A 14759-nucleotide genomic window follows, 5' to 3' on the forward strand; every position below is an offset into this window, starting at 1 on the left:
ACCTGTCAGTACCTCTTGCTTTTTAGGTCTCCTTGTCTTAGGAAAGATGTTTGGCATTTTAAACACTCCAGTGAAGATTCATTAGGTTGATTGTGGAAATGGAAGTTTTTGCTTCTGAAGAGATGTTGAGCAGGTTTGGGTTTGTACTCCATTGGAATTAAGAATGAGAGGAATCTTTTGAAGCATAGATTATTTGGGGCCTTGACAAGGTAAATACTGAGAGGTTATTTCCCCTTGTGGGTTAGTTTAGAAACAGAGGGCATAAATTTGAAGTAAGAGGTTGGTCAATTATGATAGAGGTGGTAGAATGTCTTTTGGAGGTCTGTGGAATTCTTTACCACAGTGGATTGCAGAAGCTGAGAGAGTTTTAATCAATAAGGGATTTGAGGGTTGTGGTGATGAGGCACGAAGGTGGAGTTGAGAAATATCAGATAATCTGTGATATCATTGAAGAGCAGAGCGGGTTTAGTGAGCAGAATGGCCTACTCTGCTCCCTGCTTGTTAAGGTTGTCATATTTTCTGCTGAGGCATGAAGTTCTGGAAGACTCTACCAATGCTTCACCGCTTTTAAGAATCACTTTTTTAAAGCTTACCCCTTTGGCCAATCTTTTGATCAGTTGACCTAATATTCTCATTGTGTGAATTGGTGTTGTTGAAAGGAGATATCAAAGAAGTCTTGAGTCCTGTGATTTGCAGCATGATCAACCTTTTATTTGGAGTTCCTAACCAATGCATTGAGAGGTTCCTTTCCAGGTCACTGACTTCCCCAGCCAAATACAGCAGTTTTATACATTTGTTATAATAATTGCATGCAACATGAATATCATTGTGAGCCACATTGCCCCAATGTGCATATCCAATTCTGTACACACTATCAATGATGGGCAACTCTATGGACTGCCCTAGGTCCTCCCATGATCTCATGATTACACTTTATCATCTTTCTTTGAGATGTATTGTAAGAGCCTAATCACATTCCAATACTGACAATTATATTCCTTCTCAGACATTTGCAAGCTGCATCTCATTAATTGCCAATAAACTGTATACGTACCACCAAGAAGTTTTGAAATACTGTATTGCAGTTTATATTCCCTACTGATCTTAGTACAGAAGATTGGAAAAGATGTTAATTTCTACCAATTGTTATGAAGTCTTTAAGATCAATTCTAATATAAAGATATTACAGTTCTGTAACAAGGCTGACAAATTGGGGCAGCTTCTCTCTCTGTCTCTCTCACCTGATCTTCTGAGGTCAAACAAACAATTTCTTGCAGCTGCAGTTTATAACCTCTGCTATTTGCATGCTCTAAATTGGGTTTAAACAAGGTGGTTAATTTGTGGATTAAAATTTACTGTCTCTATGCTAAGTGTTTTTCATACTTATTTTCTTTAGTTAATAAGACTGTGTGTTTATTTGAATTCAGTCATTTTACAGCTTTACCAAGTCATTCAAAGGAGCTTGTTTGAGATCCTTAAAATTCAATAGGATATTACCTCTGTCCTTTGGAAGTAAGGATCTGAACTTCAGCAACAATTGCTTATTTCTTCACAGTAGCAATGACTGTTCTTTACAGCTTTTCTGTAATTCCTGCCATGCATTGGTGCTCTTTTAGAGGTTATCTGTTTACACAATTTGCTGTTTCTGTCCTGGTTGACGAAGTAGGAATTTTCTTTATTGCCTACAGCTATCTGCTTAAAGGAATTCATTTACACCCCTTAATGTTGGTTTGTAGATTTGCATTTCTAATTTGCAGTTACCTTAAATACAAAATACTGTGGGATTAGACTTTTTCTTCTACATTTTTACTAAATAACAAACTTGGGAGGCTGGTTAGTGTATATGTATCCCTTATCCTTTCAAGGGTATTCTTTATCAAAATGTTTTAGTATTTAGAACTGCTTGTATACTGAAAATTTGATTAAATTGCCCTGTCTTTTCTCACCGGTACCCTATTTTGATTCCCATGGGATTTTGCATTAACTTATCCTGCAACTTTGTACGAAGACCACAAGTCTGGCTGTGAATGTCTGTTAGAGGTAACTGCTGATCCCCTATTAGGCCATTTTATGTAAACTTTAGTCACCAGTAGCTGCAATAGGTATCACGGTTTATAATGTTTTGTTTTGTCATGGTTGAGAGTATGTTTGTCGAACTGGGAAGTTGTTTTTGAAGATGTTTTGTCCCCTGTCTAGGCGACATCTTCTCTGCTTTGGTGCCTCCTTTGGAGCGCTGCTGTACTGTCTCTTGAATTTTTTTCTTTGGCTCTATTTCTGCTTCTGGTTGTTGGTTCCAGTTATTCATTGTAGTGGCTGGTACACTGGGTCCTGGTTAATGTGCTTGTCCATGGATGAGTGCCATGCTTCTAGGAATTCTCTGGCTGTCCACTGTATGGTTTGTCCTATGATTGTGTGTTGTCCCAGTTGAATTTGTGGTCCTTGCCATCTATGTGTATGGCTCCTAGGGGCTGTGTTGGTGGATGTGGATTGTTAGTTGTCTGCCTATTTGTCCTATATAGTGTTTTGTGCAGTCTTTGCATGGAAGTTTGCAAATTACATTAGTCGTGCACATGATGAGTAATGGGTCTTTTTGTCCTGGTGAGTTGTTCTGTGTGGCTGTTGGTTTATGGGTTATCCTGAATCCCAGTGGTCGGAGACGTCTGGCTGTCAGTTCCGTGATGTTACTACCACAGGGACGCAAAAACAACAGACTTCCTAGCTGCACTAGAATGTACACTCAGAACTAACTGACTAAACAAAGAGACACCACAAACGGTCAGACAAACCAATGTATCCTCGCTATCAAAGAAAAGGCAATTGAACAACCTAAACACCAAAGAGACAGAAGCCTTAAAAAATTCAAAAATGACAGGAACATAATGATAGTATCAGTAGACAAGTGCAGACTGATGGTTATCATGGGCAAGACCCCATGTACAGTATTCAGAAAGCAGAGAAACCACTTGCAGATCCTGACACCTACCTACAGAGGGAGTTTGACCCCACACTACAGCTAACCAACGCAATAAACAACACAATGGAACTTGCAAAAAAAAAGGACTGATAACCAGAATTGACCTACAAAGGATGAAACCAGAAAGCAACAACACCCCAAGATTTTAGGGATTACCCAAAGTACACAAACCAGACATACCACTCACCCATTATGGCACTCCTGGGAAAGCCATCACTTAAAGTGGCAAAAACAAAATCTAAAACATCTTATCAGTGGATCCAAACACTCCACAATAATCAATTCCTAGACAACATCAAGAACATAAACATAGATGAGGATGAAGAAATGGTCGCATTTGATGTAATGGCACTGTTTACTTCAATTGACAAAACTCTAGCCAGAGAGACAAATAGCCAACCTCCTGGACAAGCAGAACAGAGAATACGATGGGAAAACCCATCAATAAGGACTGCATATGCAAACTACCAGACCCGTGCTTGATGGCGCACTTTACATTCAACAACCAAATGTATGAACAGATCAATTGGACACCTCACGGGCTCTTTCATCTCTGGGCTCATAGCAGAAGCAGTGATGCAGAGATTGGAACAAACAGCCCTATCACAAAATCCAACTCAAAATCTGGATCAGATATGTAGATGACACCTGTAGATATCATTAAGACAAATGGAGAACACACCGGATCATCAATACCGTACATTCAGGGACCAGATTTATGAGAAAGGAGGACATCAACAATCCAACTCCCATTCCTGGATGTAATGGTACAAAGTACACAGAATGGTGAATGCACTACAAGTGTACAGGAAAGCCACACATTGATCAGGTCCTGAATTACAACAACAACCACCCAAACATACACGAAAATCTGCATTAGGACTCTGTTCAAAAGGGTTACAACACTGTAGCACCCCCGACCTGCAAAGAAGAAGAAGACCTATACAGAGTCTTCTCCAAGAACAGATATCCCCACAACTTCATCTGCAGATGCCTAATAGACAAAAAACCAGATGAGGACATAGAGTCATAGAGATGTACAGCATGGAAATAGACCCTTCGATCCAACCTGTCCATGCCGACCAGATATCCCAACCCAATCTAGTCTCACCTGCCAGCACCTGAGCCATGTTACCTTACAGAAACATCTTGGAACTGACAGCCAGCCTTCTCTGACCACTGGGATTCATGACAGCCCATAAACCGACAGCCACACTCACGATAACAACTCATTGGGCCAAAAGACCCGATACCCATTTCAACACCATTGTAATTTACAAGATTCCATGCAAAGACTGCATGAAATGCTATATAAGGCAAACAGGCAGACAACTAACAATCTGCATCCACGGACACCAACTAGCCACTAAATTCCATGACCAGCTGTCCTGCGTAGCCATTCACGTAGATGTCAATGATCACAAATTCAACTGGGACAACACCACAATCATAAGACAAACTAATCAGAGGAAAGTCACACAATTCCTAGAAGCATGGCACTCATCTACAGGCAAGCACATGGACCTGGGCCCAATATACTGGCCACTGCAATGAACAGCTGGAACTGGCAGAAATGCAACCAAATAAATTCCAAAAGTGTTTGTGTGTAGCAGCGCTTCACAGGAGGCTCCAAAGCACAGAAGATCTTACCTAGACAGGGGAGGAAACGTCTGTAAGTGAACTTCCCAGCTCAGCGAACATACCCACAACCATGACAACTGACACAGCTACCAATCTTTATACAAACGTTGATTTTTTTTTTTAATTTTAAGGTACTTGAATAAATATGACATTTCACTTCTTCAGCTATTTTTTGTTCATCCAGATGATCTTCCTCAAGTTTTTTGGCTCAGTATAGTTTGTACTAGGTCTTGATTTAAGTATTAATTACCAAAGTTATTTCCTTGACCATTTAGTGGTCAGTAAATGACCAAAAGACTGATGCAACAGAATTTACACTCTTTACGCTTATTTAAAAAAAATGGTAATCCACAAAGTGTTCGTTGGCTTTTGCTCTTATCCAGCCTGTGGTATTTTATAGGGCATCTTGTTGTCTGTGAACAGGGAAAGCAACAGCAAAAATCCTCCACGCAATCAAAACCAATTTGAAATGACTTACAACAAAATGAAGTCTTCTAAAGGCAAATGATCTCAACTTGGTAAGGTGAAAGATCCTTAATTTTTTTCCCTGTGGGCTATAGGTCTCACTGGTAAGGTCAGCATGTAAAATTCCCTCATAGGCAGGACAAATTCCATCTTGATAATTGTCTTGCTATCTGTCCATTCTTTATTTAAGAAACAGTAAACTGATGAAAGGCATCATTATCTGTGCCTGCAAACAACATTTGCTCCTCAACAGCCTGTTCACCAATGCTCAGTAGGGCTCTGCCAGGATCACAGAATCGCCCCACGCCTAAGAGTCCTCATCCCTCTATTTTGTTACTCTTGTACCGTTCTGCAAACATCACCCACTTATCTTTTTTTTTAAATTGTCGTATGATGTTTGGCAATTGCATTTGTATAGTTAGACTTGTGGATTTATTGAGTATAAAATCAAAGTGGAAACTCTCTGCTTTTCAAATGTTAAGGAGGCGAATAGACACTCTGCTTCTGCAACAAAATTGAATTGAGCAGTCAAGTGATTTTTTCCTGCTAGTATACATGGATCAGCACCATGTCTTGGAAACTAACCGGCATGTTCAAGCTTGCATGCAAGCCATGACATTAAAATGCAAATTTCATTTTCAGACATTTAACTGAGAATCCATTAAAATCAAACTGATCTCTGCTGTTAGGTTAATGATTCCACTGTCAATACTCTAGAAACTAGATCACAATTGATTTGAGACTTGCTGGCTTCTGAATGGCTGTGAGAAAAAACTTTTTTTGTTAAATATGAAAATAAAACGAACTATCAACATTATGTTTCAATGGCCAGATATAAAATGTGATTTATCATTTTTATTTTTAACAAGATATTTTTAGTAGCAGCATTCCAGAACAGTGAAGGAATAGAATCTTACCTAAACTCCTATCAGGTGCTCCATTAACCATAGAGACTTGCCATTGCTGACTGAGTAACCTAGCTGCTTTTTCTTTTGCTAGAGGGCTTTGACTGCATCCTGACTGGAGTGAAGCAGCAAGCCACTTCAAATTGATCTTCCTTAACCTCTCTCTCTCTCTCTCTCTCTCTCTCTCTCTTTTTTAAGTGGACAGGAAAGGGAACCATTGGCCTACACCTTTGTAGGGAGCAACTGACAGTGAAATTTTGCATTTAAGTCCCAAGCATATAGTATCTTCAGAACTACCGCCATTTTTGCTTTGTGGTTGACTGTGATGCCAGAATACACTTAGTGTTCAGTGATAAGCTTTTAGCTGCCTTTTTCAAAACTCCAGAGAAAACATGCCATTTACCCGTCAGAGTCATAGAGTTATAAAACACTAAAACAGAGACTTCAATCCAACCCGTCTGCATGACCAGACATCCCAATCTGACCTAGCCCCACTTGCCAGTATTTGATCTACTTCTCTCTAAATCTTTCCCATTCGTATACCCATCTAAATGTCATAGTTGTACTTGCCTCCACAACTTCCTCTGGTAGCTCTTTCCATATATGTAGCACCCGCTGCTTAATAAAATTACCCCCTCAGATTCTTTTTGAAATCTTTCCCTTCTCACCTTAAGTCTATGCCCTTTAGTTTTGGATCCTGCTGACCCTCGCATCCCCAACATTAGGGAAATGAAGTTTGGCCATTCACCCTGTTGCGTCTGCCATAGTGCGTTTTGACCCTTATATTCAACTAAGTACTGTGAGTCGATTCTTAATAGTGATAAATGTTCTTTTATCTATTTCAATGTGACAATAACAAATACACTATCGACTAACAATTAACATTATAAATCTAAGACTTTGATTAAATGCCACCACACTAGATCTTGGCCTTGATCCACGTGGTGATGATCTTCTGGTGGTCCCAGGGTCATCTCCTCTTCATGCTAGTTGGTCTTTTGTAAGTATTCCTGTTCCCGAGGGTGGTGTTATGGTGATTCTTAAACATGGCTGCTTTTGTGCTGCTTTTCTGAGGGTCTTTGGTAGGAATCGAGGCTTGATCACCCTGAATGATTGGGCCCAATCAGGTATGGATGTGTTGATGGGATGATCCTTCAGCCTCTATTTCTGAAGGTGTGAGGGGCACATAGGTTTCTAGCCTTTCACAAATAAGGGTGTGAGGTGGTCCTTTTGTTGTGGAAAACAATTCAATGTTTTCTATTGTCCTGGGAATGGCCTGGTTTAATTGTACATTGTGTTGTCTGTACCTGCAGTCTGTCTGGGTCTGTAGTTGGTTAATTTCAGTGTTTTTTTTAGCACAGATACCCATAGGGTGGACAGTGAGAGCCTTTTTCCTCTGGTGATGGTGAGCACGAGGGGACATAGCTTTAATGTGAGGGGGTGATACATAAAGGACAGGTGTCAGAGGTAGGTTCTTTACTCAGAGTAGTAAGGGCATGGAATGCCCTGCCTGCAACAGCAGTAGACTCACCAACTTTAAGGGCATTTAAATGGTCATTGGATAATAATGGAATGGAATGGATGGGCTTCAGATTGGTTTCACAGATTGGCGCAACAGAGGGATGAAGGGCCTGTACTGTGCTGTAATGTTCTATGATACTTTTGGCCAATGCTTGACTTGATTTGATTTCCTAGCATGCTTTTTTATTATCCAGTTTCTTGTAAGTCCATCATTTTTGAGCAGCCTGTCCGGCCACAACCCTATCCATGCCCCTCGTGATTTTATAAACCTCCTATAAGGTCGCCCCTCAGCCTCTAATGTTTCAGTGAAAAAAGCCCAGCCTATTCAACCTCTAACTCAAAAATCCTCTGGTCCTGGCAACGTCCTGTAAATTTTTTCTACGCTCTCTCAAGTTTAACAACATTCTTCCTAGAGAAGAGTAACAAGAAACCTGAGGTATTCTAAAAGTGGCTTCAGCAATGACCTGCACAGCCAATTCGTGTGCTCCATGCACTGACCAATGAAATCCAGTATGCTAAATGCATTTCTTCACCACCTGGTTTACCTGCAACTCCACTTTCAAGCACATATGAACCTGCGCACCTAGGCCTGTTTGTTCGGCAGCAGTCCCCAGGGTTGTACCATTAATCGTGTGAGGCCTGCCCTGGATTGCCTTGCCAAAATGCAACACCACACATTTATCTGAATTAAACTTCATCGGCCAATCCTCAGCTCATTAGCCCATCTGGTCAATATCCTGTTGTACTCTTCCTTGCTATCCACTACATCACCTATTTCAGTGTCATCTGCAAACTTTCTAATTGTACCTCTCCTGTATTCCAATCCAAATCATTTATCATACTTGGGGGTATGTTTGCTGAGCTGGGAAGTTGGTTTGTAGATGTTTTGACCCCTGTCTAGGTGACTTCTTCAGTGCTTTGGACCCTCCTGTGAAGTGCTGCTGTACTGTCTTCTGGAATTTCTTTGGTTCTGTTTCTGCTGCTTCTGGTTGTCTGTTCCAGTTGTTCATTGACCTGGACTATACCAGCCACTACAATGTGCTTGTCTGTGGATGAGTGCCATGCTTCTAGGAATTCTGTGGCTGTCATCTGTTTAGCTTGTCCAATGATTGTTGTATTGATCAGCTGAATTTGTGGTCCTTGTCATCCTTTGTGTATGGCTACTAGGGACAGTTGATAGTGTTCTAGTTGATATTCGTGGATGTGGATTGTTAGTTGTTAGCTTGTTTGACTTCTATAGTGTTCTGTGCAGTCTTTGCATGCAACCACCTGAACACGAGAAGCTGCATTTGGACCCTGTTCAAAAGGGCTACAACACATTGTAGCACTCCCGACTGACGAGGGGAAGAAGAACACCTTTACAGAGACTTCACCAAGAAATGATATCCCTGCAACTTCATCTGCAGATTCCTAACAGACAGACAACGTGACAAGGATGTGCCATGACCTAGCTTAATGGTCATGCAACTTTTTAATATATTTTTTTAAAAATGTCTTGGACCCGACAGCCAGGCTTCTCTGACCACTGGGATTCATGACAGCCCATAAACTGACAGCTACACTTGGACAACAACTCACCAGAATGAAAGATCCTATACTCATCATGTGCGAGACCAACATAATTTACAAGCTTCCATGCCGGAAACAGCAGGAACAGAACTAAATAAATTCCAGAAGACATAGTACAGCAGTGCTTCACAGGCTGCTTCACAGGCGACTCCACAGCACTGAAGATGTCACCTAGACAGGGGATGGAGTGTCTGCAAATCAACTTCGAGCTCAGCAAACATACCTACAACTATGCCAGCTGGCACCCAAGCTACAAATCTTTATGCAAACCTTGAAAATCATTTTTATAAATGATGAAATGCAGTGGACTCAGCACTGATCCTTGTGGCACGTTTGCTGGTCGCAGGCCTCCAGACTGAAAATGAACCTCTGTCTCCTGCCTTTGAGTCAATTTTGTATTCAATTGGCTAGCTTCCCCCAGATCCCATGTGATCTAAACTTTCTAATCAGTCTACCATGTGGAACCTTTGTTGAACACTTCAAGTCCACAGATAATGTCTGCCACTCTTCCTTCGGTGATTTGTTACCTCTTCCAAAAAAAAACTTTCTTTAGTCACTGAGATGCGATTTTCCCCTGAACAAATCTGTTGAAGTTCTTGCCTTTCCAAGTACATGCAAATCCTGTCCCTCTGAATCCCTTCCAATAATTTACGCACCATTGACGTAAGGCTCATCAGTATATAGCTACCTGGCTTTTTCCTACCACCTTTCTTAAATAGTGACATCACATTAGCCAACCTCCAGTCTTCTGGCACCTCACCTGTGACTGTTGATGATACAAATATCTTAAGGGGTCCAGCAACCTCTTCCCTAGCTTCCCACTAAATTCTGGGAAATGTGTGATCAGGTCCTGGGGATTTATCTACCTTTTTTGTATGTTTTAGATCTCCTCTGCTGCAAAAGGAACTTTTTTCAAGACTTCACTTTATTTTAACCTGGAATGCTGTAACTTTCAAAAACAGTTTTTTTTAAAAATGCATCTGCCTTCAGTAAGTTGAGAGATGGAGGAAGTAAGAGAGGATCCTGCTATGTTTCACTTGTTCGTAACAAAGTAAATGATCAAACTATCTGAGGCAAGAGTTGTCACCATCCATTACAGTATCTGTACTTTTACACGCTACTATTTGTTTGTGTATATGTGTGTGAGAGAGAGATTTGTAGCATCAAGAAATAATAGACCCTGACTCTGTTTTTGACTTTGGAGATGACTTGAAGTCAATATGTTTAACACAGTCTCAGCATCAGTCCTACCTGTCTTTTGGAGCTATAAAACTCCTTATTGTTGCTACAAAGGAACGGGTATCTTATTATTCATCTTTGTAATGAAATAGAAAATGGTGTGTATAATCACGTGTATAATCACATTCCTATTTTAACGATGTTAAGAAGTCTTTTATTTGACAGCAGCCCCATAGAGGTTTTATTATACAAAATAAGTAAAATTTTACTATTAATTCGAATATAGAAATTCATTCAATCTTATCCTGCTGGGGCTTGATTATGTATTGCATTTAGATGTCTATATTGTTTCCTGATATTACTACTTTCTCCCTCAGGCTGCATGGTTTAATTACTAATGAAAATTAAATTATTTATTTTTTCACAGGAGATGTAGTTCTCAATAACCTGGAAATAAAAGAAAATGCATTGGTAAGTAACTTAATTTGTTTTTTAAATTTTGCAAATGATTTGGTTGTACTTGTTTTTTTATGACAAATAAAACAGTAAGCTGAAATTTAACTCCCCAATGTCGGAGAGGGATGAGGATGAAAACTTAGAGGTATATATTGTTAGTGAGGTCTCTACTGAATTGTCCTTTACCATTAGGTGAATGAACAAGCATCGAGCTATGAAGAAGAAACAAATGAGAAAGTAGGTCAGTTGTCTGTCAGGTCAAATGTTATTTGATGTATGATGCCATCACTGTAAGTCCTCGTCTGTCCATGTTTAATCCAAGGGCTGTAATAGCTTGAGGAACGGAAGTTCTGGCATAACTGAAATGGAGCAACAAGGAGCGGTTGTAAGCGCCAATTGGTAATACTTTATTTTTGGTTTACAATAGACTCTGTTAAATTGATTTTTTTTTTGCCTGTTCTTTGGGAACGCTTGCAGGTTTGGTGTGATGTTTGGCATAATCTAGATGTCTCAAACTGACCAATTTCATTAGGACCTGAATGTTATTGGCCTTTGAGTGTGAAAGGAAACTAGAATGGTGATTGAAGGATTTGCAGACCGGAAACTTGGGTGGCATGGTGGCACAGTGGTTAGCACTGCTGCCTCACAGTGCCAGAGATCTGGGTTCAATTCCCTGTTCAACTGTCTGTGTGGAATTTGCACATTCTCCCTGTGTCTGCGTGGATTTCCTCCGGGTGCTCCGGTTTCCTCCCACAGTCCAAAGATGTACCGGTTAGGTGAATTGGCCATACTAATTTGCCTGTAGTGTCAGGTGAAGGGGTAAATGTAGTGGAATGGGTCTGGGTGGGTTGCTCTTCGGAGGGTCGGTGTCGACTTGTTAGGCCAAAGGGCCTGTTTTCACGCTGTAAGTAATCTGATCTAATCTTAAAAAAAAAGTCCAATTTGAGATCTGGCCAGTTCCTCTGGACCTATGTATTATTGGCCTTTTGGCCTTTGAATTGTGAAATTCCTGATAAATTTAATTTTGAAAGCATCAAAATTGTTTTGAGATGTCCAGCATCTGCATCAAGTTTTTTTTCTGAATCGGTCAAGTGTTTATATAAGCCTGTATAATGCGGTTAGTGTTTTGGGGCAATTACATTTGAAAGGAGATCCAACTGGTTTCTTTTCATTGTCCCCCTCTTCTGCCTGGCTGAATGTGTTCTCACTTTGAAAAGCACCTCCTCCTCATCACTCTTTTTCTAATCAAAAGCTATTGCTTTGAGTTTCTGCAAGAATCCCAGCCAAGCCCACCTTTTTGACACTCAAATTTAAAAGTGATAACTTCAATTTAAATGGGTTTCCTCAGGCCAAGGTGATTCCAGGAATTGTCTCATTGCTTATTCCTGGCATATTTAGGCCTCCTTCCTGATATCTTTCTCTCATGTGTTGACTTGTATCAGTCACTTCCTGTTCTTGCCATGAATTGGAAGTTTAATCAGTTTTTTTGTTTCTGATTTCCATCTTTCTCTTAAATGCAACTGGTCCTTTTCTGACTCTTCTTGTTTTTCCTTGGCATTTCTTTACATTTCTGGAGAGAGGCATTCAAATAATAATTTATGTAAGGCTGGAGACTCTCTCAAGCTACCTTTGACTACGCTTTTTCTCCCTTTTTTTTGTTTCCTGTAAGTGTTATCCTACTTTCCCTGAGATGACAGTCAACGGAGTGGTATGCTCCTTCTGTGTGAAGCGGAAGATCAGGGAGTAGTTGACTGTCTGTGGTGACTACATTTGCAGGAAGTGTGTCTTGGTTGCGGCTTCTATCAGATCAGTTGGGGACACTGAGGAGCATATAGGAAGCAACGTGTGATAGAGCGTAGCTTCAGAAAGTGGTCATACCACAGGTGCAGTCAGATAGATGAGTGATTGCTAGCAGGGGTTTGCTCTGGATATTCCCCTCTCAAACAAGTCTACTGTGTTGGACACTTTTGAGGGAGGTAGTGTGTCAGAGGAACATAGCAGTGACAACCAGGTCTTTGACACCATGACTGGTTCTGCTGTTAAGTGGGATATAGAGTCATAGAGATGTACAGCATGAATACAGAATCTTCAGTCTAAACTCGTCCATTCCGACCAGACATCCCAACCCAATCTAGTCCCACCTGTCAGCACCCAGGCCATATCCCTCAAACTCTTCCTATTCATATACCTATCCAGATACCTTTTAAGTGTGTTGCAATTGTACCAGCCTCCACTACTTCCTCTGGCAGTCTATTCTATACACGCACTACCCTCTGAAAATGTTGCCTCTTAGGTCCCTTGTATATCTTGCCCCTCTCACTCTTAAACCTATGCCTTCTAGTTCTGGACTTCCCAACCTGAGGGAAAAGACCTTATCTATTTACTCTATCCATGCCACTCATGATTTTATAAACCTCTATAAGGTCACCCTTTAGCCTCCCATGCTCCAGGGAAAACAGCCCTAGCCTATTCAACCTCTCTCTATAGCTCAAATCCTCCAACCCTGGCAAATCCATATCAATCTTTTCTGAACCCTTTCAAGTATCACAACATCCATCCAATAGGAAGGAGACCATAATTGCATGCAGTATTCCAAAAGTGACCTAACCAATGTCCTGTACAGCTGCAACATGACCTCCCAACTCCTGTACTCAATACTCTGAACAATAAAGGAAAGCACACCAAACGCCACCTTCACTATCCTATCTACCTATGACTCTACTCTCAAGGAGCTATGAACCTGCACTCCAAGGTCTGCTTGTTCAGCAACACTCCCTAGGGCCTTATCATTAAGAGTATAAGTTCTGCTAAGATTTGCTTTCCAAAAATGCAGCACCTCGCATTTATCTAAATTAAACTCCATCTGCCACTCCTCAGCCCATTGGCCCATTTGATCAAGATCCAAGGTAACCTCCTTTGCTATCCACTACTCCCCCAATTTTGGTGTCATCTCTGGGCAATTTTGATAGGCACAGACAAGCATTTCTGCAGTTATGGGCGAGACTTCAGGATAATGTGTTGCCTCCCTGGTGTCAGGGTCAAGGACATCCGAGAGCGGTTTCGGAAAATTCTCCAAAGGGGAGCATGAGCAACTGGAGGTCATTGTACACATTGGTACCAGCAACATAGGTAGAGAAAAGGAATGCAGTTCTGCACAATGAATATAAGAAGTTGGTAGGAGGTTAAAAAGCAGGAGCTCAAGGGAACTCAAGTGATCTCTGGATTACTCCTAATGCCATGTGTTAGTGAGAATAGGAACAGGAAGATAGGCAGATTAATGTACAGCTGAGGAACGGGTGCAGGGTGTAGATATACCTATTCAAGAAGGAGCAAAACTCTGTCTTATTTCTCAAGGGAAGATAAGGTAGGTAAGACTGAGATGCTAGTGGGGAGTATTTTGGGACCAGTGGCCATAATTCTATTAGTTTTAAACAACTTATAGAAAAGCATAGGCCTTCTCTCTCATTTCAAGTTCTAAATTGGAGCAAAGCCAATTTTGACAGTATTAGACAGGAACTACAAAAGTTGATTGGGTGATGTTTGTTCACAGGTAAAGGCGTGATTGGGAATTGGGAGGCTTTCAAAAGTGAGACAGTGAGAGTTGAGCGACAGTATGTTCCTGTTCGTGTGAAGGGCAAGGCTGGTAGGAGTATGGATGACTAGGGACATTGAGGGTTTAGTCAAGAAATAGAAGGAAGCATATGTTGGTGGTTAGCAGGGAATGAATGAATTCCTAAAAGCAGTAGAAGCATACTTGAGGCGGGAAATCAGGAGGGTAAAAATGGACATGATAGCTTTAGCAAATAGAGTAAAGGAGAATCCAAAGAGATTCTTCAAGTACAATAAAGGCAAAAGAGTAACTTGGGAGAGAATCAGGTTCCTAACAGAGATATTTGTCGTTCACAGGCGCTGGTTAGGTAGCAGAAGACTGGCAGCACACCACTGGTCAGAGGGCTCCACTCTGAACAATAACCTTGTACCATCACCCTCTGTCTCCCACCATCAAGCAAATTGCACTGGATAGTGGCTAATGTTGTCATTATTTAAGA

At 40.9% G+C, this 14759-nt stretch overlaps 1 protein-coding gene across 2 annotated transcripts in view; it reads left to right on the forward strand.

The window, feature by feature from the left end:
• Positions 1-14759, forward strand: part of vps13a (vacuolar protein sorting 13 homolog A) — a 419442-nt gene that overhangs the window by 16551 nt on the left and 388132 nt on the right. For both annotated transcript variants that reach the window (XM_072585252.1, XM_072585262.1), the window contains exon 2: positions 10682-10725. In XM_072585252.1, coding sequence (XP_072441353.1) covers positions 10682-10725 — 44 coding nt within the window. The remainder of the gene's footprint in view (positions 1-10681; positions 10726-14759) is intronic.

Source organism: Chiloscyllium punctatum, chromosome 2 (genome assembly GCF_047496795.1).
Source record: "Chiloscyllium punctatum isolate Juve2018m chromosome 2, sChiPun1.3, whole genome shotgun sequence".
Classification (NCBI taxonomy): Eukaryota; Metazoa; Chordata; class Chondrichthyes; order Orectolobiformes; family Hemiscylliidae; genus Chiloscyllium; species Chiloscyllium punctatum.